General features: G+C 42.4%; 1 protein-coding gene across 2 annotated transcripts in view; it reads left to right on the forward strand.

The window, feature by feature from the left end:
* zmat4a (zinc finger, matrin-type 4a) overlaps positions 1-26,991 on the forward strand; it is a 196,607-nt gene that overhangs the window by 46,100 nt on the left and 123,516 nt on the right. For both annotated transcript variants that reach the window (XM_051678013.1, XM_051678022.1), the window contains exon 3: positions 24,086-24,175. In XM_051678013.1, the coding sequence (XP_051533973.1) occupies positions 24,086-24,175 (90 nt within the window). The remainder of the gene's footprint in view (positions 1-24,085; positions 24,176-26,991) is intronic.

The raw sequence follows: 26,991 nt of genomic DNA on the forward strand, positions 1-26,991 counted from the left end.
CTAGTGTTAAGTAGTGCATTCAAGCATTGATATGAGTCATGTGGATGCACCTTTATTTATGCGCCACTGGCCTCACCAAATGTAATTGCAAAAATAATAATAATTTTAATTTTAAACATGTTTCCCAAACACTTCTCCAATCTGCCATTGGTTGGAAAAACAGATAGTCCTGCCCCAAAGCTCATGTTATTAGTTGAGCTGGTTGGGATGCTTAAACAAACAGCAATGTTTTGATAGTCACAGAGCCACAGAGTTGACACTTTTCAGGGAAATTAACCTACACCTTGCGCACTTACATTCTCTGCATATTAAGTTGGGATATGACAAAATATTTAACACTGAAATGACACACTTGCTTTGAACTTCATTGCATCCTCTTGTGATCAAATTGATGTTAAATTTAGTGGGATAAATTTGCTTCAAACATTGATATTTTGTTTGAGAGCTAAGCTGCAAAGAAACTTCTAAAGATGACAAGTGGTTTAAAATAAATGTGATTTGAAAACTTTAAATCAGTCAGATGATATGTCATATAAGATAAATTCCCTCAGGTTATATAGTACATACGCTAATTTATAAACATGAATCTTGTATTGCGGTTTAAACTAAACTCACCCCTGAGCCTCAAGAGGTCTGACATTGATTCAGCACAGCCCACTTAAACACATCTCCTCTGTTATTACCTAACGCAGGATCAGTAAGGCCTTTAAATTGCTGTTCTAAATTTGGCTTCCACAATTAGCTCCTCTACAGTTGGCTAAGGCAGAATGTTCTTGTTGGCCTAACAACTGTAAGAGTTGTAAAAATTGTTTCCCGGTGAGATTTCTTACTGCTTTTCTGATTGTGGTGATCAGAACACCTTAAAATAAACTTGAACAAATAATTGGATGCTCAAGTCTAATCAAACAACATTATTTTCCACCCACAGAATCTCTTTCAAAAGCAACATAAAGAAAAGGCTCCAGTAATTGGATCGCTTTAAAGCTAGTCATCATTTGTGGGTGAAGTACTGTAGCTCATATTGTACATTATAATGAATCTATTGTCAGCTGATATGACTTCTTTTTTCTTTAATACTGACCTGAGAACAAAGCCAGTTATATAACGCTAATGTTTAATAAAGCCAACCTGACCATCTGCTTTCCAGCATACAGTACACAGTATAAAGAGCAGTCCAAGTTACTTTATTTTGATATTTCTTTTAGTGCTGACAGTCGATTAAAATTTTTAATCGCGATTAAACGCATAATTTTTTGTAGTTAATCATGATTAATCACAGATTTTGAAAGTGCTGAAATTTGAGACTATATATACTTATTTTCTTGTCAAAATGCATTTATTTCCATTATAGGTAAGAAAACACAACAATATGTAGCAATATAATGCTTTATTAACATTTTACAAACAAAGAAATGCACTTAAATATCACCAGTTCAAGTCACATTAAACATTTCCCAAAGTCTAAGTGGGAGTTTGACTAATTGAAAGAAATATTTTCTCCATAGGTTGCATATTCATTACAGTGGGCATTAAATCTCTTAAACGCTCATCCTCCACAATATTAATCTGCCGGTAGACTGTGACTATCCCCTTTGTTACAGCAATCGTGAATCTGTGTTCATGATTCGCATCAGAGCGTCAACGCTAGCATACAGCGGCACTTTGAACTCACCATGAAAATCGCTTCCAGACAAAAACATCTCATTCTGCGTTTTGGTGATAGTTAAGACTTGACTTGCTTCTGTGGTAATTAAAATGCTCCTTACAAGTCCCATCTGGGCTTTTTTTGTACATCAAATAGAGCTAAGAGCTCATTTCTCCATCATTTTATCACTGACAGGGAAGCTGTCAGAGATTCTTTTATTTACTGAGATAACAACCTCTGTGGCTCTATAATAGGAGAGTATTACAACATTACCGGCCATATAATGTCTATAGCTGTGTCCCAAATGACAAACTATATACTATGCACTCAGCCATGTAGTGTATGAATTTTCAATGCGTAGTATCATCCCAAATGGAACACTTAACGTTTTTTTTACTACATGGAAGCATTCACCATTTAACAGCTGACGGAAGTGACGTTTCAAGTCCATGTGATGTGTTGCCGCTAGCTTTAACGTGTTAGCCAACCTCAGTTCAACACTTGTATCTTAAACAACGTACATGCTTACACAGCTTAGGGTGATGGTAAAGCATTCAACTCACATTTGTAAGGTGCGGTATCCACTGAAGTTTTGCTAGCTGTTACATTCTTCATCATTTACAACTGTTTTGTCAGACCAGCAGTGCAGCCAGGTAATTCCGCCCCTTCCGCTATATATGGCAAGCCGCGTGCACTGAATGCATGAAGTGTCCCAACATTCCACACTTTGTTTTGATGGTTGAAAAAGTGCATCATCTGGGTACTTAAAGTACACTTCTTTTTGTTGCATTTTCAGTGTAAACATACTACTCTACTATTTACACTACAAAATGGTGTAGATTAGTGCAGAAGTGTGCGGTTTGGGACGCACCTTATGGGACCGCCACGTTATGTTATTTTATGCTAAGCTTGTAGGCTCATCTTGTTAGAAGGGCTCTAGTGCTATGTTTGTGAAGTGTGCGTCAGTGTAATGACTCCAGGTGGACACATTACAAAGGTTCTGCCCTTCACACAAGTGTTTATGCTGTATTAATAGTAAATGCATTTTAAATCACGATTAAAAAAAATTAAAACATTAAACTTTTTTAATTAATTGCATGCGTTAACGTGTTAATTCTGACAGCTCTACTTTTAATGCATTATGCATCTGTCATGGTGTATGCAATTACATAGTCCAATGTTTAAATGGTTATTTTGTCAGTGCTGTGATGTGCCGCATCCATCCTTTAATTGTCGCATGCATATGCATCGTTCATGCACCAACTTCAGAAAGGATAAATGCACCATACATGTTTTTCTGTTCATTCCAAGTGATTACACAGGTTTGTTTCTGCCACTGAGAGCACTAACTGGGATGAAATTAGCAGCAGAGGACAATGCAGCCATAACATTAGTGGATTCACTGTTTTGTTTTTTTTTGCAATTTGGAATGCCTAATTCCCAATGCGCTCTAAGTCCTTGTGGTGGCGTAGTGACTTGCCTCAATCTGGATGATGGAGGACGAATCTCAGTAGCCTCCACATGTGAGACTTTCAGTCCGCGCATTTTATCACTTGGCTTGTTGAGTGCGTTACCACGGAGACCTAGCGCATGTGGAGGCTTCACACTATTCTCCGTGGCATCCACGCACGACTCACCACATGCCCCACCGAGAGTGAGAACCACATTATAGTGACCACGAGGAGGTTAACCCAATGTGACTCTACCCACCCTAGCAACTGGGCCAATTGGTTGCTTAGGAAGCCTGGTTGGAGTCACTCAGCATGCCCTGGATTCGAACTTGTGACTCCAGGTGTGGTAGTCAGCGTCTTTACTTGCTGAGCTATCCCCCCTGGTGGATTCACTGTTTGAAAAAACAAACAAAAAACAAATAAAAGCAAACAAAAAAACAATGATTACTACAATATTCATGTACAGTAATAAGTTTAAGTTTGTGGCAAATCTTAATGTGGAAAGGAGGAAGCGGGGACTGAGTTAACAATTCACATAGACATGTATTGCTCCACTTTTCAGTGACACACATAACACACTGCTATTCAGCAGTACACACAAGACTAGCTTTTCAGCAGCCACTTCACACTGACATGCAGACACACAGCTCCGGCATCTCTCTCTCTCTCTCTTTCTCTCTCTCTCGAACTGGTACTCCAGCTCCTCTTTATCTCTCTCCTTGCTGATTGCTAATTCTCCACCAGGCATCTGTCCTTACTGCTCAGCAACGACCGGCTCGCCACATACCCCTATCGCCTGACTCAGGCTGGGAGCCATCTGGCCTGACCTACTCCTTTTTGGCTGATCCGCTGCTGGATGGTCTTCCCCGCCTCCTGTGAACACAAACAGGATGAGGGAGAGGGAAGAAAGAGAGAGAGAACAAGAGAGAGAGAGAGAGAGAGAAGAGAGGAAAAAAAACTCTCCGGTCCCTGAACACGCTGCCAGACGGTCCTCAGCCAGCTGCACTGCTCCCGTCAGTGACGCCGGGCGATGGTACTGGACCCCTCAGCCATCCCGTTCGGTCACTGGATGGCGCGTCTTCCTCCAGTCCCGGGTTTTGGCACCAATGTAACAGACCAGGTTCTTAATGTGGAAAGGAGGAAGCAGGGACCGGGTGAACAATCCACGTCAGACATTTAATGAACACATTTCAGTGTGTAACAAAAGCTTGCTTTTCAGCATCACATTCAATACACTTGCTGCTTTTCAGCAGACACGTTCAACATGAAGACACACACACAGACTGCTTCGTGCATCTCTCTCTCTCTCCTCTTTATCACTGTCCCGGCTGATTGCTAATTCTCCGCCAGGCATCCATCCTTACTGCTTGGCCATGCCCGGCTCACCACAAAGTTCTATTTTTTTATCTTTTTAATATGAAAGTGGAGAGAGAGATGGGAAACAGCTGGGGAGAAGAAAGAGAGAGACAGAAAATGACTGGAGAGAAGAGAGGAATGGGATCAGGAAGGGACCTCGAGCCAGGGCTAGTACAGTGTAACAATGCTTCTTATGAATGTAGAGATATTCTGGGGGGAATTTTGGCCTGCTGATAGTGTTGTTCATTTACATGTGCAGTCTACGTTGTTTTAGCACCTGGGTCCAGTTGCAAGAGACCCGATGAAGGAATATTCCAGGTTTAATACAAGTTAAGATCAATCAGCAGAATTTGTGGCATAATGTTGATTTCCACAAAAAATAATTAAGTCTTTTCTAGCCTTTTCTTTGAAAAAAGCAAAACTCTGGAAAAATAAATTCCATTTACAATGAAAGTGAGTGGGGCCAGTCTGTAAACGTTAAAATACACACTGTTTCAAAATTATAAGAAGATGCAAACAATATGACCCTGACGTCATAACACTGTAAACCCTTAAATGACCATAAAAACGATGATGAAAACAACTTTACAACTCAAATAATACACACGTTTTAACAGAAGAATTAATGCATGTGCTTTTATAATATAAGTTTCATATTTATGCCTAGAAAACCCTCCAAAAATTGTCCCCATTCACTTCTAATGTTAGTGCCTCACTGTAACCTCACTTTTTGCTTTTTTATTTTTTTTTAAAGAAGGAGTTGAAATAATTTTTTGTGGTAATCAACATTATGCCACAAATGTATAAACTTAACTTGTAGTGAACCAGGAATATTCCTTTAAGTTAAGAAAACCCTTAGTGACAATTCCCTTACAATTATAACTAAGGGTTTTCTTAACTCAAGGGATTTTTTTGCAACTAGGACCTGATTCACTCAAATTAATTATGCAAATTAGGTTATGGCGCAAACACAACCCAACAAATCTGCATGTTTCCCATCTGGCACTCTAGCTCTGAGTGCTAAAGCATCATACCACCACTGCGATCCAGGCACCAGAATTAGCTCTTTAAAATACAGTAAGTGTGCTTAACTGCACAGCGCGTCTAAATATACATCCTGGATTGCGGATGGTTAGGGAGTAAGACACAGGTTTTTGCTCTGAAATACAATGCACAACAGTGCTGCAACTGTTTTGTGAATTCACCCCTCTGAGTTCATTTCAGTTGTCATAAAATAGTAAAATACACAAACAATTACATCATATTGAAAACACAAAGCATTACGTCCATTCAGAAAAGCATTTTATGACTTTAAATCTTACTGTCTTATATCAATAGACTTTATGCTAAAATAATCTTACCAATTCTATGGCAAAATATGTTATTATTATTAATTTGTTATTATTGTAGCATAATTACAAATAAGACTACAAGCTGTAGCATAATTCTTCCTGGCCTCTGCTGATACTTTCTTTTGATCTTAGAGGGGGGAAGAGGTCTTGTGAAGTCTTGTGAATCTCTTTTTTTCTGCCCTCATCCTTATTCCCCCAGAGCTTCACAAGACTTTGTTCTACCCATTAACACTTTCTTCTTCCAATCTGTTTTCTTCAAAATTTGTCATTTGAAGAGTTCTTGGGTTTAACAGTGAGTATTTCATATCCAAGCCACATTCTCATTGCTAATAAACACATTTTTGTCTACTTTGATCCTTATTTAGGTTCACCATGCACCATAATTTCTAAATGTCCAAGTCACATCTTACCATCAGAAACTATCTGATTTTAACTGGCAAATCAGTTTGTCTTCTGCACCATCATTTGTAGTAATACCTGAGAAATTGCATTAATTGTGTAAATTCGACACAAGTCATTATCGAAGGACAAGTATTATTAGAGTATTATTTACTCTAGCCATCAGTGGATGATATATTTTGTATATGCATCTTTCATATAACCTACACAATGAATTTTCATTTACAAGTATATCTTTTTGTGGTTCAACATCTTGAATGAAACCTCTTCAAAGATTGATATAGAGAAATTGCATAATAATTTCTAATCATTCAGTTTGCACAGTTAAACCAGTTTCATACCCTAACCTGCAAGCTCATCAATGTCACTGTCATTCTTGAAGTACAAAAACCTTCGTAACTTTTGTGTGGACAGAATGCACCCTGTGCAAGGAGCTCAAAAATACCTGTTCTATGCTGTGATACCTGTGCCTTGTGACCTGCTTCAGTAAATGTTATATCACCCCCTTGTGGTCTCCCAACACTTTTAGGCCAGACATTAAACAGAAGCCCAACTGAGTGAATTGGAAAGCACACAAATTCTCATTTAAATTTCTGCTAATATGTTGATGCCTCAAAAATATATCGAAAAACTAACGTGCCGATCAATAATCGAAATATCTATATTTTTTGACATATCTAAATTGCATCCAACACATTAAGGTTATATTGCATGTTTTAGATTTTTATCTCACTTTGTTTAGATCATTGCTTTGTTTAAAGCAGCTCATGTTAGAATACTGTCAAATTTCTTGTGGGAAATTAAAAAAAGTTGTGACAAGTTTTCAGACTAGCGTTATTAAATCATTTTTGGTCTGTCCTAGTTTTTGTGCTTTTGTGAAATCTACAGAAGTCTATATTGTCTGCTGCTAATGGGCCACATGCACCCATGCAAGGAGTATTTAGCCTAAATCTGCAATTCCACTCAGTTTCCTGGCATTTTATGAATGTCTGCCCACTCCTAAAACTGGGGCTCAACATGATTTAGTGACTGGGCAACCAAAGGCCAATGAATGAAGACATGTACAAGTCTGATGCTTTGGAGTACAATATCTTGTGGATCTGTGGCTTGTTAATAAACCAGGCTATTTGATGCAGACAAATTAATTTATAAGATACATTTATTTTTCCAGCACCTTCTGTTAGATTTGTACAACTTTACACGTTTTTGGGTCTAACTTAAACCATATTAAGTGAAACTGTGCTGGAAAGCTGTGTACATTTTGTGGTATCTTTGATCTGGTTTCTTTTAAAACAATACAGAAATGTGCATAATCATTTGCCTTGTTGGAATCCCTTGGTTATTTTTATGGCTCAAAACTGTACCAAATAGTGTTTGCAAAAGTGCAGGGGTTTTCAAAGTCTTAAACAGTAAGCCCCCCGTGACAAAATGTAAAAGACCACGTCCCCCTTAACCCCCCCCCCCCTTTTGTTGCAGGTTTATATACATACAGTAATGTTGTATATAGGCCTATACAATAGCGTAGTTAATAATTAACAAGACAGCCTATGCCTAAATGTCAAAAATATCTTTCTTCCACTAAAAACAGCTGTATATTCTGGCCCCTTTTTTGAAGTTTTGTCAGGTATTTTCCTCCAGTGTTATATTATCAAAATTAATCATGTTTCAGGCATTGGAGGCATTAGAACCATACACCTATGATGATCAATAACCTTAAATTCAGCCTGACAGACTCATTTGGCAATATGTCAGGTGTAAATATTTCTATTAATAATATGAAACCGTATTCTGCGTTATTTTTATTTAAAAATACATGTTTGCCCTTATGAAAATGGGATTACTTAACTGTTTCATGCCTATGTTTGTGATAAACTCGCATCACATGAGCCGGTGTCCGTCTCTATGTGAACTGCACTTGTCACAAACACATGAAGACACATCGACCCAGTATCATGTCGAACTCGTAACAATGGACACATCATGACGGATGAACAGAGGCAGAGCTACATGTATTTATAATAGATTCACAAGTGCACAGGACACATTATGAGTGAGAGCAGGGAGATTTCATTGAGCAGAGAGCGCACATTCAGTTTTGTGAGAGAACGAAGGAAATCAGTGCGTGAGCAGAGAGATTTGCACTCGCGTAACCGGTACATGCGCTCTCGCATGATATGCATTCATTCACGACATTTAATAGTATTATAATGCCATAAAGCTACTGTCTATTAAGCTGGACCATGGTCCATTTAAGCTATTAATTTTCATTTATCTTGACAATACATTGTTTTTATGTATCTTTTGATTTTACTTGGTTAATTTATCATCAATATCCGTGCCTACCCTGACATGCGCCTCCCAGTTTGAAAACCGTGGCAATAGTGCAAGCTAGCTATGCACTAAATCAGTATTGACAAAAACCTAGAGCAACATGTGAGCACCTCACAGCATGAGTTAATTTTATTTTTTTTTTTTTTTTTTAAATTTTATGAAACTGGATTTACTGTGTAGAATAAATTGGACTTTTCCTAATGAACGATTTTTCCTTTGAATTAAGATGTTAGATTGAAAGGCTACAAGACAAAGTCTATTCAGTGCTTGGTTGCCAAGGGGGTTCATTTAAAATGTGTCAGCATGAAGGTGAACAGCCTGCACCCCACCAGACAGTCTTTTGACTGGTTTTAATTTGTGCTTCCTGATGGCACATGCTGTTGTTATCTCCAAAGGCCATCCGGTCTCCTTTGTGCTTGATGAATCCATTAAAATCTGCATTAGAAAAAAGAACAATTCTTCAACAACTTAACTGCTTTTCTATGCAGACTAAGGTAAATGAGAAACAAAGTGTCTAACAACAGTGTTATAACTTGCAGCATCAATACTATACATTCTGTACTTGTAGTTGTCAGGGTAAGATGATGTTGTTGGTGAAACTGAGTCAGACACAATTGAATAGACCTTGCATTGCAGGGAGCAGGAGTCCCATCCCATTGTTGACAGCGTCATCTTCTATTTTGAAGGAAACACCTAAGCAAACAGTCCTTTACCATTGGAGTGTGGGTATTTTTATAGTAAAAGATGCTATTTGCCAGTTATTTCCCCTTGTGCTAACCCATGTGTAGAGCTTGATGTTTTCCTCTGGCCAAATGACAGTAGGGTTTGGAACATCATGTGCTTTTGGCTTTGAGTTAAACTGTGGCCTTCAAAATCTAATGCTGTGACAGTACAACCCCAATCTGAGTTTACCTCACCATTTGAGACTAGTTTTATCTACCTCCATGTAATTATTACCCCCAAGACTCCCATAAGGACTGGAGTTGAGAGTACTTAACAGTAAACTTCAGGTCAAGTTAGCCCTCAATTGTCATAACATCAAAAACAGCCCCAATACTCATCACTGAGGAGCGTAGAGCTTGAAAAAACAGCCTCACTTTACACTTTGAAATGAGACTATGGAGCATTATCTATCTTTCGGCAGGGCTCCAGACTAAAAAAATGACTTCGGAGCCATTGGCTCAAAACTGAACATTAAGGAGCTAAATGGCTGTTTTTAGTCACCAAATCACAGATTTGATCGATTTAGATTGCTGTTCAGAAACATGAAAGAAAGCCGAAGAAAAGGAAGACAGCTGATAATTAATCATAAAAGGTTTAATAAGCAGTCTATATAGTTGAGAAGATAAGTTGGCATGCCTTTTTGTCTCATAAATGTTCACACCCCTTTCATAATTTATACAAATATAAGAGATAATATTTTTTTTATTTAGTGCTGCTCTTCAGAATCTACATTACAGATATTTACATAAAGTATAGTACGCATATAGTAGTATGTTGTCTTCTTGAGCATCAATGAATGTTTGCACCTTGTGTAATAGCTGTGTACAAGTCTCAAAAGTTTGATTTTTTTATATATATATATATATATATATATATATATATATATATATATATATAATTTTTATTTTACATTTGTGAACCTAAACAGAAAATGATTAGACTTCTGTTTTGTTTACCCTTACAAAAATTAACCATGGTTTCACTACAGTAACTATAGTTACCACACAATTAATCATGGTTCCCCTTCTGTCACTCACTTGACGTTGTGTCGATGTAGTGACACTAGGGGTCGCTCTTGAGAGCCCCGAACACCTCAGATCTTTGAGAAAAGGCCAATGAGAATTGGTGAGTGGAATTTGCATGTCACTCCCCTGGTCATACGGGTATAAAAGGAGCTGGCTCGCAACCACTCATTCAGATTTTTTTCTTCGGAGCCGAGCAGTTGTAGTATCAGCGAGCTGAATACTACTGCTGTTCCATTCACCTCTTAAGAAGCGTATGATGTTGGATATACGGCGCATTTCCAGTGGCTTTCTCTTCTTCTGCACGACGAGTGCAGATTTCACCCCTGGGCGCTTCAACAGCGCTAAAAGTGTGTATTTTCCTGCTAAAGAGTATATTTTCTTTATTAGAGCACACACATTGATGTTGAACGTCTTTTTAAAGACGCGTCTTTATAAAGATGCCTTTCCGTTTTTGTGTGATTCCTGGATGCGGTCGCTATCTCTCCGCTTCCGACGGCCATGGGCGCTGCCTCACATGTCTGGGCAGTGAGCACACTGAGGCAGCATTCGTGGTTGGTTCATGTTCTGGGAGAATATGACCATGGCAACGTTGCGGTCGTGGCTTTCCTTCTTCCGGGGGAAAGCCACTCTAGCTGCCCCCCGCGCCTCGCCTTTTACCTCCGGGTACGAGGCCAGCCCGGCTGGCGCTGGAGGCGATTCAGCGGTGTCCGCTTCGCTTCGGTGAGGGGCGAGAACGCCACCACCTTGCGTGCGGAGTTCGCGACCCTTCTGCACAAGGGTGCGATAGAGCCTGTCCTTCCAGCCGAGATAAAGAAAGAGTTTTACAGCCCTTACTTCATCGTACCGAAGAAAGGCGGTGGGTTGCAGCCAATCTTGGACCTGAGAGTTCTGAACCGGGCCTTGCACAGACTCCCGTTCAAGATGCTGACGCCAAAGCACATTTTGCCGTGTGTCCGGCATCAAGATTAGTTCGTGGTGGTAGACCTGAAGGACGTGTACTTTCACGTCTTGGTTCTACCTTGACACAGACCCTTCCTATGGTTTGCTTTTGACAGCCGGGTGTATCAGTACAAGGTCCTCCCCTTTGGCCTGTCCCTGTCCCCTCGTGTATTCATGAAAGTCACAGAGGCAACTCTTGCCCCGTTAAGGGAAGTGGGTGTCCGTATACTCAACTACCTCGATGACTGGCTGACTCTAGCTCACTCTCGAGATTTGCTATGCGCACACAGGGACCTTATGCTCAGGCACCTCAGCCGGCTAGGGCTTCGTGTCAACTGGGAAAAGAGCAAGCTCTCCCCGGTTCAGAGCATCTCTTTTCTCGGCATAGAGTTAGACTCAGTCTCGATGATAGTGCACCTCACGAGCATGGTTGGTGCTGAATAGCAGAGAACAGCGGTTCCATTGAAACACTTTCAGAGGCTCCTGGGGCATATTGCATCCTCGGCGCCGGTCACGCCACTAGGGTTGATGCATATGAGACCGCTTCAGCACTGGCTTCAGACTGGAGTCCCGAGATGGGCATGGCGCCGCGGCACACATTGCGTGGCCATCACGCCGATCTGCTGCCACTTGTTCAGCCCTTGGACAGACCTTGCATTTCTACGGGCAGGAGTTCCCCTACAGAAAGTGTCCAGGTGCGTCGTTATTACGACAGACACCTCCAAGCGAGGCTGGGGCGCCGTGTGCAATGGGCACGCAGCCGCTGGCTCCTTGACAGGACTGCGACTGTGTTGGCACATCAACTGCCTCGAGTTGCTGGCAGTATTGCTCGCCCTGCGGAGGCTTTTGCCGTTGATCTGGGGCAAGCATGTGTTGGTCCGGATGGACAACACAGCGACAGTAGCGTATATAAATCGGCAAGGCGGCTTATGCTCACGTCGCATGTCGCAACTCGCCCACCATCTCCTCCTATGGAGTCATTAGTGACTGAGGTCGCTGTGGGCCACTCACATCCCGGGCAACCTCAATGCCACAGCGGACACGCTGTTGTGGCAGGTGATGCTCAGGGGAGAGTGGAGACTCCACTCAGGTGGTCCAGCTGATTTGGAGTCGGTTCGGCAAAGCACAAGTAGACCTATTTGCCTCCCGAGAAACCTCCCACTGCCCGCTCTGGTTTTCTCCGACGGGGCCCCCCTCGGCCCAGACGCGCTAACACTGGAATCTGGCATCCTCGTGGGCACTGGCCCATGGCACCTCTCTTGCAGACATCTGCAGGGCAGCGGGCTGGGTGACACCCAATACCTTCGAGATTTTACAATCTCCGGGTTGAGCCGGTTTCGTCCAGTGTTCTGTCAGGTACGAACAGGTAAGTTTGGGAATACAGACAGCTGGCCGGGTGTATCGTTTGCATATAGCGCCTTACCCCTTCAAAGAGGTGAAGATATATGCTTCTTTTCCCATGCGAGTTCATGAACCCGTGAACTCTGGATGTCCCTCCTCCCTAGCCCTGTGGCTTGCGAATTCAGTGGAGGAATTCACAGCCGGAATCAGTACGTGTGCTAATATGCCCTTACTGAGGTAGGTGCTCCACAGTTGCCGGTTACTCTGGTAACCCCCTGTGATGTATTTTCTGCAGTACGGTCTCCCTGTCAGCAGACCTGCGTCTCCCTTTGACAGAGCCTTCTCTGTCCCGGTCGCTGTGTTTGTAGAGCTCCTCCCCTTTCAGGCAGGACCTACCACCGTGCCTCTTCCATGTGTGGCTCTGAGTCCACATGATGTGCTTGCCACATGTTACCTCCCCTCCGGGCAGGATGTGGTCTCCACGGGGTCTTTTTCCCCTGAAAGAATAGGATAGGAAAAGAACACCTTCCCCAGCACATATATTGAGCGTTAAAATGGCCCCAGCCGAATAACTGAATACTCTGTGGAGAGAAAACATAGAGAGAAAAGGCCGCGGCTGGTGTGGCCTGCTTCCATACTAGATATGTCTCTTCCTCCCCCCCAGGGATGTGGGGAACTATACGACATTTTTTGGGGCGTGGGGGAGGCTACGTGCAGACTGATGCACCTGCTACTACGCACGCAGCAGCTTGCTTGCACTGGCACCGGCAGTCCACATAACACGGTTCAGCTAGTTGTGGCGTTTCGTATAGGGACCCCTAGTGTCACTACATCGACACAACGTCGAGTGAGTGACAGAAGGGGAATGTCTCAGTTATTGTTGTAATCTCCATTCCCTGATTGAGGGAACGAGACGTTGTGTCCCCCCTGCCATGACGCTGTACTACCTGCTGAAATGGCCGGGACCCTGACAAAACCTGAATGAGTGGTTGCAAGCCAGCTCCTTTTATACCCGTATGTCCAGGATAGTGGCATGCAAATTCCACTCGCCAATTCTCATTGGCCTTTTCTCAAAGATCTGAGGTGTTCGGGGCTCTCAAGAGCAACCCCTAGTGTCACTACATCGACACAATGTCTCGTTCCCTCCATCAGGGAACGGAGGTTATGACAGTAACCGAGACGTTACTGCTACAATATTACTGTAGTAAAACCATAGTTTCAGCTCCCCCCCCCCCCCCCCAAACAAACAAACAAACAAACAAAAAAAAACATGGCTTCTAAAACGTGGTTGACTGTTTCTTTTACTCACTCTGCTCCTTGGTATACTCCTAAATTACTTCAGCTTAAAACTAAAGGCCGTCGGCCGGAGCGTTTGTATGCCAAAACTGGTCTTACAGTTCATAAAGAATTGTATGCTCATCATATGCAACATTATAAGGATGCTATCTCTAAAGTGAAATCTGAATTTTATACTAATCTTATTAGGACAGGTGAAGGGAACACTAGATCTCTTTTTTTCATTGTAAACAATATACTAAAGTCTCTACCATCGCATATGTATTCTACTACTGTATGTAACACACTTTTATGGATTATTTTAATACTAAAATTGAAAATATTCACAAGCAAATACTTTTAAATAATGATGGTTGTGGCCCATCAGACTCGGTTTCCTTTGAACTGCCTCTTTCTGCCTTTTCTATCTTTAAAATTACAACTGTTGATGCGATATCCTCTAGTATTTGGAAATCCAAACCCACCACCTGTCAACTTGATCCTCTTCCAACATATTTAGTTAAAGCTTGTTTACCTTCTCTGTCTTCTTTAATCACTTTAATCTTCATCATCGTTCATTCTTCACTGTCTTCTGGTTTGTCCCTATATCATTCAAAACTGCTTCAATAACCCCAATACTCAAGAAAACAGGGGCAGATCCTACTAATTTTGATCATTTTTGTCTAATTTCTAATTTACTGTTTATTTCAAAAATTTTGGAAATGAGTGTTGCAGTTCAGATTTATGACTATCTTTCAGCTAATAATTTGTTTGAACAATTTCAATCGGGTTTCCGTCCACATCATTGTACGGAAACCGCTCTTGTCAAAATTACTAATGATCTGCTATTGGCTGTGGATTCTGGTCAGCTGTCTATACTAATTATTCTTGATCTGAGTGCGGCCTTTGATACGATCTCACATAATATCTTCCTAGACAGGCTGGTCTCAGTTGGAATTACGGGCACCCCCCTGTCTTGGTTTCAATCGTATCTTTCTGGTCGCACTCAGTTCATACAACTCAAAACTTTTGGATCTAAATCATCACAAGTTATCACTGGCGTTCCACAAGGCTCAGTTTTGGGCCCTTTTCTATTTATTATTTATTTACTGCCCCTTGGTCATATATTTAGGAAACATGATGTCAATTTTCACTGCTATGCCGACGACACCCAGCTCTACCTGTCTTCCAAGCACAATTCTTCCCTTCCTCTGCCCTCTCTGTCCAGCTGTTTGTCTGAAATTAAAAACTGGTTCTCATCTAATTTTCTCAAATTAAATTGTGGTAAAACCGAAATTCTCCTTGTAGGCAAAAAATCTATTTTGGCAAAAACTGATGACTATCGATCAGCCCACTGCTTCTCCTTCTTCACAGGTTAAGAGTCTGGGTGTCGTCCTTGATAGCACCTTATCCTTTGAAGCCCATGTTAATAATATAACTCGCTCTGCATACTTTCATTTACGCAATATTAATCATCTTCGTCCCTCTCTCACAATTGAAGAGCACTGCCATTCTCATTCATGCACTGGTTACATCACGTATTGATTACTGCAGTGCTCTCCTCTCTGGTCTTCCTTCCAAACTTCTTCATAAACTTCAGCTGGTCCAGAACTCAGCTGCACGAATCATTTCTAGAACCCCCTCTACTGAACACATTTCACCTGTTCTTCAACATCTTCATCGGCTTCCGGTTAAGTACCGAATTGATTTCAAAATCTTCCTTCTTACATACAAGGCCATAAATAATCTTACTCCTTCATGCCTCTCCGATCTTTTTCATATCTATACACCTACTTGTACCCTCAGATCTTCCTCATCAACTCTTCTTGTCATACCACGTATTCGTCTGAACACTATGGGGTGTAGAGCCTTTAGTTATACTTCCCCTCACTTATGGAAAAGTCTTCATACTTTTAAATCTCATCTTAAAACTCACCTTTTTAAACAGGCTTTTTTATGTCTGTGCATGCATTGAGTTCTTACTTTGTATCTTCCAATGTTTTATTGTATATCATAGTATTGTTTGCTTAATGTTGTTATTGTTGATGCATTCAAGGATGACTTTTTTGTGTTCTGTTTGTAAGGTGACCTTGAGTGTCGTGAAAGGCGCCTATAAATAAAATGTATTATTATTCTTAAAATATTACTTTAGAAAACCAGGTTTAACTATTTTATTTAATTATTTATTAACGACAATTACCCAAAAATTCATAAGAAATGTCACCTTTAGTTATGATATTTTAGTGTGAATTTACTCCAGAAGCTGTTTCTCTGATTTTCTAGCATTACTTATACAAGGCACTTTGAATGAGTTTTGTGACGGTGCAAGCGCTTGTCTGCTTGTGTCTTTCAGCATGCATAATAAGATGAGCGGAAGAAGTAGTAGTTCCCATCCTGCACAAGTATTTGCTAATATAGCCTAATCCTTTTTATTTCACTTTGAAGCTTATGATTATTTTTCATGTTCATGGTAACCAAATGATAATATCCCTAGTTAAAAAAAAAAATAAAAAAAAAAGTTAGAATCAATATTTTTGAGCTAGGGAGGAGGAGGGTTTCAGAAAAAAACTTGCAGCATGCTAGAGTAAAACCGGCTTACTTGCAAACTGAGCAAATTCAATTTTTAGGAAAGAGAGAGTATACAAGTTGATTGTCTACCTGATTACATGTATACATTGTACAGGCTAAATTTGACGATTGTGAATAAAAAAATTGCATGTTTATTGCTTGATGTCATGGGAAACTGAGAGGAAATTATAGACAGAAGTTTTGGTATTTTCACACTCCCACAGATGCTGGAGAGGCATTAAGTTATTTCATTTTCTCCCATTGTCTGTCATTCTCAATAACTCTGAGTTCTACTCTCCATCTGTCTCTCAATCATTCTTGGTCTCTTTCCATATTTACTCTCTTGAGAAGAGAAGTATGAGGACCAGACTAATATGATTCTCTCAGACAATCTACAAACACAAGGTGACAGACAATGTTCCCTATCTGTCACTCACTTGACGTTGTGTCGATGTAGTGACACTAGGGGTCACTCTTGGGAGCCCCAAACACCTCTGCTTTTTGGAAAAAAGGCCAATGAGAATTGGCGAGTGGAATTTGCATGCCACTCCCCCGGACATACGGGTATAGAAAGAGCTGGTATGCAACCACTCATTCAGATTTTCTCTTTGGAGCTGAGCGGTTCTATTCATTGAAGCTGAATTCATCCGCAAAGTTCATTCACCTCATCTGCTGGATTCTACGGCGCATTTCGGCGGCTTCTCCCCCTCTACACCAGTGGGGTGCAGAGAATGCCCCTGGGCGCTTCGGCAGAAACAACTAAAAGAGTATATTCTAAAAAGAATATATTTTCTTTCTAAAAGAGCAGCACACACGGAACGTCTTTTTAAAGATGCCTTTCCGTTTGTGTGTTATTCCTGGTTGCGGTCGATATCTCTCCGCTTTTGATGGCCACGATCACTGTCTTACGTGTCTGGGCACTGCCCACGCGGAGACATCGTTCCTGGATGAGTCATGTCCTCATTGCGAGAACATGACCATGGCAACGTTGTGGTTGCGGCTAACCGCCCCAGCGGCTCCCCGCACCAGTCCTTCTACCGACGGGTTTGAGGCCACGTCGGTTAGCACTGGGGGTGATTTGGGGACATCAATGGGACCACCTCCGCCGGATATCACCCCACAGATCTCCCATTCCCCAGCACGCTCACTTGCCCCGATCGGGCTCTTGCACGAGACCGGCAGCTCATCTCAGCGCGAGTTCGTCTGGAGCTCCAGAAGACGATGAGTTATCGAGTGCAGCATCGGAGAGCGGGCTCGTCCTTTCTGACGCAGAGGCTTCGGCACGGCTTCCTCTTTTGGGAACGGTCGCCCAGTCTCATGCCGATGCGGAAATAATAGACATGGGGCAGGCTCCGGCATCAGGCTAGAGTGGAACCCTCCACAGTCTTGATCGGTTCCTGGGCACGGGGCACAACCCACGGCCGTGCCCCGCCCCGTTCCTTTCTTCCCAGAAGTGCATGAGGAGCTGACAAGATCGTGGGAGACACCTTTTACTGCCCGGTCCCGGTCTTTCAGCTCCTCCGCTGAAAGAGATCGCTACCCTTCTGCGCAAGGGTGCGATAGAGCCTGTCCCTCCAGCCGAGATGAAGAAAGGGTTCTACTGCCCTTACTTCATCGTACCGAAGAAAGGCGGTGGGTTGCGACCAATCCTGGACCTGCGAGTACTGAACCGGGACAAAAACGCATTCTAACAAGTGTCCGGCATTAAGATTGGTTTGCGGCTGTAGACCTGAAGGACGTGTACTTTCACGCCTCGGTCTTACCTCGACACAGACCCTTCCTGCGGTTTGCCTTCGAATTCCAGGCATACCAGTACAAGGTCCTCCCCTTTGGCCTGTCCCTGTCCCCTCGTGTTTTCACGAAGGTCGCAGAGGCTGCCCTTGCCCCGCTAAGGGAAGGGGAATCCTCAACTATCTCGACGACTGGCTAATCCTAGCTCGAGAGAGTTGCTGTGTGCACACAGGGACCTCGTGCTCCGGCACTTCAACCGACTGGGGCTTCGGGTCAACTGGGAAAAGAGCAAGCTCTACCCGGTTCAGGGCATCTCTTTTCTCGGTTTGGAGTTGGATTCAGTCTCGATGACAGCGCGCCTCACGAACGAGCATGCACAGTCGGTGCTGAACTTTCTGAAGGTGTTCAGACGGAGAACAGCATTTCCACTGAAACATTTTCAGAGGCTCCTGGGGCATATGGCATCCTCAGCGGTGGCCACACCACTCGGATTGATGCATATGAGAACGCTTCAGCACTGGCTTCAGACTCGAGTCCCGAGATGGGCATGGCGCCGCGGGACACATCGCGTGGCCATCACGCCGATCTGTCACCGCCTCTTCAGCCCTTGGACCGACCTTGCATTTCTACGGGCAGGGGTTCCCCTAGAGCAGGTCTCCAGGCACGTCGTGTTTACAACAGATTTTTCCAAGATGGGCTGGGGCGCCGTATGCAATGGACACACAGCCGCCGGCTCCTGGACTGGCCCGCAGCTGCGTTGGCACATCAACTGCCTCGAGTTGTTGGCTGTACTGCTCGCCCTGCGGAGGTTTCGGCCGTTGATCCAGGGCAAGCACGTGTTGGTCTGGACGCACAACACAGCGACGGTAGCGTACATCAACCGTCAAGGCGATCTACGCTCCCGTTGCATGTCACAGCTCAACCGCCGTCTCCTCTGGAGTCAGCAGCGCTTCAAGTCGCTATGAGCCACTCACATCCCAGGCGACCTCAACACTGCAGCGGATGCGCTGTCACATCAGGTTACCCTCAGGGGAGAGTGGAGACTCCACCCTCAGGTGGTCCAGCTGATTTGGAGTCGATTCGGTCGAGCACAGGTATACCTGTTTGCTTCCCGGGAATCCTCCCACTGCCCACTTTGGTACGCCCTGACCAAGGCACCCCTCGGTATTGATGCGCTGGCACACAGCTGGCCCCCTGGAATACACAAATACGCATTTCCCCCAGTGAGCCTACTTGCACAGACCCTGTGCAAGGTCAGGGAGGACGAGGAGCAGATCATCCTAGTAGCATCCTACTGGCCCACCCAGATGTGGTTCTCGGATCTCACACTCCTCGGATCTCACCCCCCCACCCCGCGGCGAATTCCCTGAAGAAGGACCTTCTTTCTCAGGGACGGGGCACCATCTGGCATCCGCGACCAGACCCTGGGATCTCCACGTCTGGCCCCTGGACAGGACGTGGAAGACCTATATGGCTACCACCCGCGGTGGTAGACACGATCACTCAGGCTAGGGCTCCCTCTATGAGGCGCATGTATGCCTTGAAGTGGCATTTGTTCGATAAGTAATGTTCTTCATGACGCCCAGAGATGTGCAATCGGATCAGTGCTTTCCTTCCTGCAGGAGAGGCTGGAGGGGCGGCTGTCCCCCTCCACCCTGAAGGTGTATGTAGCCGCTATTTCGGCTCATCAAGATGCAGTAGTTGGTAAGTATTTGGGGAAGCACGACTTGGTCATCAGGTACCTGAGAGGCACTAGGAGGTTGAATCCCTCCAGACCGCACCTCATCCCCTCATGGGACCTCTCTGTAGTCCTTCGGGGTCTACAGGGAGCTCCCTTTGAGCCCTTGGAGTCAGCTGAGCTTAAGGCACTCTCTTTGAAGACTGCCCTCCTGACTGCGCTCACTTCCATCAAAAGGGTAGGGGACCTGCAGACGTTCTCTGTCAGCGAATCGTGCCTGGATTTCGGTCCGGGTGACTCTCACGTGATCCTGAGACCTTGACCGGGCTATGTGCCCAAGGTTCCCACGACTCCTTTTAGGGATCAGGTGGTGAACCTGCAAGCGCTGCCCCAGGAGGAGGCAGACCCAGCCTTAGTGTTACTGTGTCAGGTGCAAGCTTTACACATCTCTTTGGATCACACGCAGAGCCTTAGAAGCTCCAAGCAGCTCTTTGTTTTGCTTTGGTGGACAGCAGAAAGGAAGCACCGTCTCCAAACAGAGGATCGCCCACTTGGTCATCAACACCATCACGATGGCATATCAGGCTCAGGACGTGCCACCCCCTTTGGGGTTATGAGCCCACTCCACCAGGAGTGTGGCGGCCTCCTGGGCCCTGGCCAGTGGCGTCTCTTTGGCAGACATCTGCAGAGCAGCGTGCTGGGCAACACCCAACACCTTTGCGAGGTTCTACAATCTCCAGGTTGAGCCGGTCTCGTCCCATGTATTGGCAGGCACGAGCAGGTAAGTTCCGGAACAACTGGCTGGGTGTACCGCTTGCACATAGCGCCTTTCCCCTCCCTTGAGGTGAAAATGTGCGCTCTTGACTCCCAGTCTTGTTCACAGACTGTGATCCCTGGATGACTTTCCTCCTTAGCCCTCTGGCAGCTGAGTTTGCCTCGAGAAGGCGACCCCATGTGATATCTTCTGCAAAAAAATGTTCCCTGATGGCAAACTCCGTCTTCCTTGGGCAGAGGCCCCTCTGCCCCCGTTCGCCATGCTCTGTAGAAATTCCTCCCCCTTAGGGTAGGACCTACCATGGGACCTCTCCACATGACATACTTCCGACAAGACTCTGTAAGACCATGTGACGTATTCCACTCAAAATACCCCCCCCCCTTTTGGGCGGGGTGTGGTCTCTGCGGTGTCTTCCCCTTGGGAGGGACACCCCCTGACGTAGACACTTATGGCTCCCAGTCAGTTAACAGATTCCACTCTTTTTGGGGAGAAAAGAGAGGGAAAAGAGGCCTTGGCTGGGCTAGCTTGTCCCTATAGTTGGGCAGTCAACTTGTTCCTGATGGACCGTTCGACGCTCATAAGAGCGTTGGGGGATGTTACGTGACGGCCTGGTGTGCTGGCTACGAGGCACACAGTGGTCTGCCTGTCACACACCACCAGTTCACGTAACACAGTTCAGCTAGTTGTGGCGTTTTGTATAGGAACCCCTAGTGTCACTACATCGACACAACGTCGAGTGAGTGACAGATAGGGAACGTCCTGGTTACTTTCGTAACCTCCGTTCCCTGATGGAGGGAATGAGACGTTGTGTCCCTCTTGCCACAACGCTGAACTACCCACTGAAATGCCTGGGACCTGGTCTCAGCTCCTCAGCACAAAACCTGAATGAGTGGTTGCATACCAGCTCCTTTTATACCCGTATGTCCGGGGGAGTGGCATGCAAATTCCACTCGCCAATTCTCATTAGCCTTTTTTAAAATAAGCAGAGGTGTTTGGGGCTCCCAAGAGTGACCCCTAGTGTCACTACATCGACACAACGTCTCGTTCCCTCCATCAGGGAACAGAGGTTACGAAAGTAACCAGGACATTTTTCAACCACATTCATTTAAAATCAATCAGGTCTGTTTTATCCAGGCCTATGTGTCATTTTCTGAGAGAGTCTAAGAAAAGCAGACAGAAAATCTTTCACTCCTTTAGGTGACCATAAGTGGCTTTCAATGCAGATTATCCCAGTGCCACACTCTGTCCTTAATTTCGGCCCTTTATGTTGAGGATGAAGTTCAATTACCTTCTTGTCAAACAACATCATTATCAGGTAAACTGAGCAGTGAATTGATTTAGCTCACACTCTGAAAGCAGTGCCATTAAATCCAAGTAAATGATGAGATGGTGATTTGTGGCTCCACACTCACTTAATGCCAGCCGCAGTAATTATTTATTGGTCTGTGCATAAAATGGGTGCTTACTTTTATTCACCTTTTTCTCCTCTCACTTAGTCCCTAAACCCTGCTCCAATTCGCATCTTTCTTTTACAGCCCCATGACCACATTTGTATTTAACTAATATATATATATATATATATATATATATTGTCTGTTTAAACAAAATGGTAATTTCTTCCTCAAAATTCATTCTTGCTGAAAAACAACAGCTTAAACCAGCCTAAAATGGTTGGCTGGTCTTTGCTGGTTTAAACTGGTCCAGCATCCTGGCCAAGCTGTAAAAAATGTTTGTAATTTTAACGGAGAAATAATGCAAATTGCTACAGTAAAAAAAAAAGAAGAAGAAACAAAAACTGTTAAACTGGTAATTACCTTAAATTGTACGGTGAAAACAAAATATTTAAAAGTAAAAAGTATAATTTACCTTATACTTAACATTGAAAATGTATTTAGTCATTTAGAAGATGCTTTTATCCAAAGCGACTTACAAATGAGAAAATATATATTATGTTTAACAAGACAATACATGTACTTTTCCGGTAAACTATTGTTAAAATTACTGCGTTCCCAAGTCTCTACGTGACCCATCAAATTCGATTATATTTTCTTGAAATAGCTATGATTTTTCCTAACTTTGATATCAGTTATGTACATTGGTGTGTTTTATGTTACATTTTATTTTGATTAGTTAATGTTTATTGCATTATTGTAGTGTTACATATGTTACCCTGTTGGTGTTTTGTAGGCCTGTCATGATTATTAAATAATCATCTGATCACGGTTATTTAATCTAACTGTGAATATTGTGCACTTTAAATTCCAATCACATTTAACTGTCCAAATAAGGGAAGGATGCCATGTTTGAGTGTCTATTTCAGTTGAACTCCAATCATCTCACTGAGCTGTACAGCGGACCGCACTGCGTGCTGTTCATGAAGAGCGTGTGAAGATTAACCGCTTCAGAACTCGACTTTAAGCAATGTGATGCACGCACCGTCTGTGGAGGTTTGCACCATACTCCCGTGAAAATATAAACAAGGATTTTAGTGAATGCAAAGCGCTCCGGTTTCACTTTAATTTAATGATAATGTAATGGCAAATGTTATTTGTCATTGTGGGTTCATACATGCAGTGTTAATGACAATATAATATAATATAATATAATAGCTATTCAGGTTGGCTGGATTCCAACAACAACAGTGTAAATGCAAAATGGACCAAGACTATCCTATCTTAGATAAATATTTTGATATTTAAAATATTATTTTTAATGTAATTCTTAAGTTTTTAAAGCCTTAAAGGAAATCATGTAAAAGTTAAATATTAATAAATTACTTCTTAAGGTTTATGAAGCACACATACACCTATGACAAAAGCATAACCATTTGTATCACAATTAATCTTCATAATCGTGAAAGCCCTAAAACCGACAATTAATCGTCATACGTGTCATAATCGTGAGAGCCCCAAAAAAACAGACAATTAATTGTCATAATTACAATAATTTGTTTGACAATTAATCATTCATCATGTGGCGTTTTGTTTTACCATCTGTTACCTGGTGATTAACAGTACATTTGCAAAGCAGATTTTTGTAGTTCCAGTAGGTTGATACTGTATATTAACATTATATTATCTAATTATATTTACGGTAGTGAACTGTAAAATATGCAGGCACCAAAATGACATCCTGTAATGTCTGAAACATGGCCACTGTATTTTTTTTACAGTGAATGTTTGGCAACCACAGCTGCAGGTTTTTACTGTAAATTTAACAGGATTTTCTTTTTTACAGTAGCTGTTCTCCCAGTTTGGCCAAACTTGTGCTCAGCTGGTTTAGCCTGGAAGCCAGCTGTTCTCTCAGCCTGACCATATAAAAAAGTGCTCAAGGTTTCAAATCTTTTCCAAGAACTATAAACTACAGATAAATGAACCATGAACAATTACACCTTATAAGTCTATAAAACTTAATGATTATGATTGACTCTGATTATGTATTCAACCTATAAACTCTAAATATTGAAATAACTTTTCTCCTTGTTCTTCCTTTTCAGAGCCGGAAACATGCAAACAAAGTGCGTCTGTATTACATGCTGCACCCGGTAGATGGAGGATGTCCGGCTAAGAAGCTCAGAACAGATGATGTAGGTATCCCGTCTTATTCTTTTAATAAATTACATCTCTCTAATGTGTTCCTAAATGACTGTGCTAGCTTTTCAGCTGGGCTACATCACAGCATACATCACATTATAGCTGTTGTCATACTTCATACCCTGAATCATTCAAAGGTCGGGGTGCTGAGCCTTTTCTTTTAATGGGCTTTTCTAGCCATTGATCTCTACTGTATGTCTGTCAGTGCAGAGAATATTTACAGTGACTGGTGTCCTATTTGTAGATGAATGTAGGGGTAACTCATGAACAATAGCACGTCAGTCCAGCTTTCCATCAAAAGGAGACAACAGCCTGTTCTTAAGATGAGTGTGAAGGATGTCCTGATCCATCTTGTTTTCACTTGTCACTTTGAGTCAAAAGGTGAGGTTGCCTGTGTTCAAGCATGGATTTGAGAGTCAATTTCAACTAGTGATCGACTGATACGGGTTTTTTTAATGGCCGATGCTCATATTCAGAGAGCAGGGTGGCCGATACAATGCCGATATATCACACAATTTAATATAGTAAATAACATAAACATACAATTGCTAAAAAATGAATAAACTCTTATTTAGCATAATATTTACTCAATTTCACACTAAAGTTTAACTTTGTTAAACTTTGAAAAAAGAATCTAAAAAAAATAATATTGTATTTTAAATGGTAGATAGCAGTTTCTTCTGATTTCTGTTTAGTCATCAAATTTTAGTAATTTATTTGCACATGAAGAAATTGTTAATATATTAGGAAGAAGGAAATAACAGTACACACAGTAGTCCAGCAACCATGGATGGCATGTCCATGTTAGCAATCGCATTTTAAAAAATACCAATTGTACTGTACATACAGTGAACAGTGAATATGACATTTACTTATAGCGCACGTGAAGCGCTTTTACTTTGAAGTTGCACTCATGTACTTGTGCAGATCCAGTGTGAATAGCAATCTCCTGACAGTTTAAACAGTCTGGATTGCCTACTTGGATTGTCACAGACTGACCGTCGTGATTTGTGTATCAGAGGAACTTTTGATCCTGCTCCTGAAGTTTTTGATTCTGGCTGATAGAATACGCACTTCAGAGGAAGATATTTGATGGTCGCTTGATGGGAGTAAAACGCTGGATTTTCATGAGGTTCATGAATTACATATTTTTAAACGAGATATCTGCATACTTGCAGACAGTATATATAATAGAAGTTTTATTGATATTTACCTTTTATCATTAGAAAAAGTTACTGGGAACTGTTAAGGAGAGACTGTTAGAATACGTGCTTCAGAGGAAGATTTATGAGCGCTCCACAGGATGCTGGATCTTGTTGTGAGAGGTTGGTTTATTACATCTGTTTAAACAAGATATGCGCATATTTGCAGATGGTATATGATATTAGTTTTATTGATATTTGCCTTTTTATCATTAGACAAGATGGTTAAAAGTTACAAGGAACTGTTGAGGAGAGAGAGGAAGAGTGAAACGTGTCTGTTGTAGCTCTGATATGCGGACCGTTTAAATGACACTGTGTTGCACACCGTTCTATTATTGTAGTAACACGATTGCACGTAACAACAAAACGAACCGTGACTGATCGTTTACATGTCTCAGTCACTTCACATGCAAGCAGGCGATTCTCAGCACCCTCAAGAAACAAATCGGTCGACCACTTATTTCAACCCTTTAAAATGCACATTTAAGGCCGTAACTATAATGAAAGAAAATCAATGTGGTGCCAAAGTTACAACCTGTAGTATGTTCAGTGCTCGTTTTCAACTACTATTAATTAAATTGCTGATACAGAAAATAGATCTTAAACTAAAAAGTTAAATGGAAGCAAAAGTTGATATAACAATGATTAAACCATTAATACACTGTGATATTTACTTTGCCTTCATTAAAAATCTGCCAGTTTAGTAAAACAAACAAACAAACATGAAACTTCGATTAAAGTCTAACTTAACTCTTCAGCCATCTTCTGAGTCTAGCTGAGATGATAGTCTATGTGCTCTACTTCTCTCAGTAGGACAATGCAGACTTCTGCCTTATTGCCGTGTTTGATGGGACATTCAAATAAAACGAAAGGTTCACAAGCACAAGGTTGTGTGAATATTGCTTGGATCAGCTTTTTCCTCTCTCTGCTTTGCCGAGACAGTCTATGATGCCTGTGGTTTCTGCAGATGTTACATGTTCTTTAGTTTGCTTCCAAACAGACCAACAAAGCTCTCACAACAGGAGGCCAAACGCTCATCTAAATGTTTATGTGAGAGTCAGAGATTGAGAAATCATAGCCATTGGCTGTGGGATGCAATCAGAATTAAATTATATTGATACTTTTATTGATGTGTTGTCTGGTTACTGCAATTGCATAAATCATTAGACAAACTGGTGTGAGGACATGGGCAGCTGTATGCGTAACAAGGACCTCACAGCAGTTATGGTATAATTAAAGAGCAACTATTATGGTTTTTAAACATGCCTAATTTTGTTTTAAAGGTCTCATACAATAGATTTACATGCATCCAAGGTCAAAAAACACTTTAATTTGCTCATAATTTATATTGCAGCATTACCTTTTTCTCCCAGAGACAAAACTGATCCGTTCTAAATGATTCATTCTAAACTCCTTTCAGAGAGCCTACTCTGCTCTGATTGGTCAGATGTCCCAGTCTCTTGTGATTGGTCTACCGCTTAGTGTAGTGTTTGAGGGCGGGTCAAAGCTGTTCACGAGCAGCCAGTGAAGACCAGAGGTGGGTTTTTTGTTACCAAATTATGTAGGTTAATACGGGAAGTAAGTCTGGAATTACTAACAACTCGTTT

Source organism: Myxocyprinus asiaticus, chromosome 3 (genome assembly GCF_019703515.2).
Source record: "Myxocyprinus asiaticus isolate MX2 ecotype Aquarium Trade chromosome 3, UBuf_Myxa_2, whole genome shotgun sequence".
Taxonomy (NCBI): Eukaryota; Metazoa; Chordata; class Actinopteri; order Cypriniformes; family Catostomidae; genus Myxocyprinus; species Myxocyprinus asiaticus.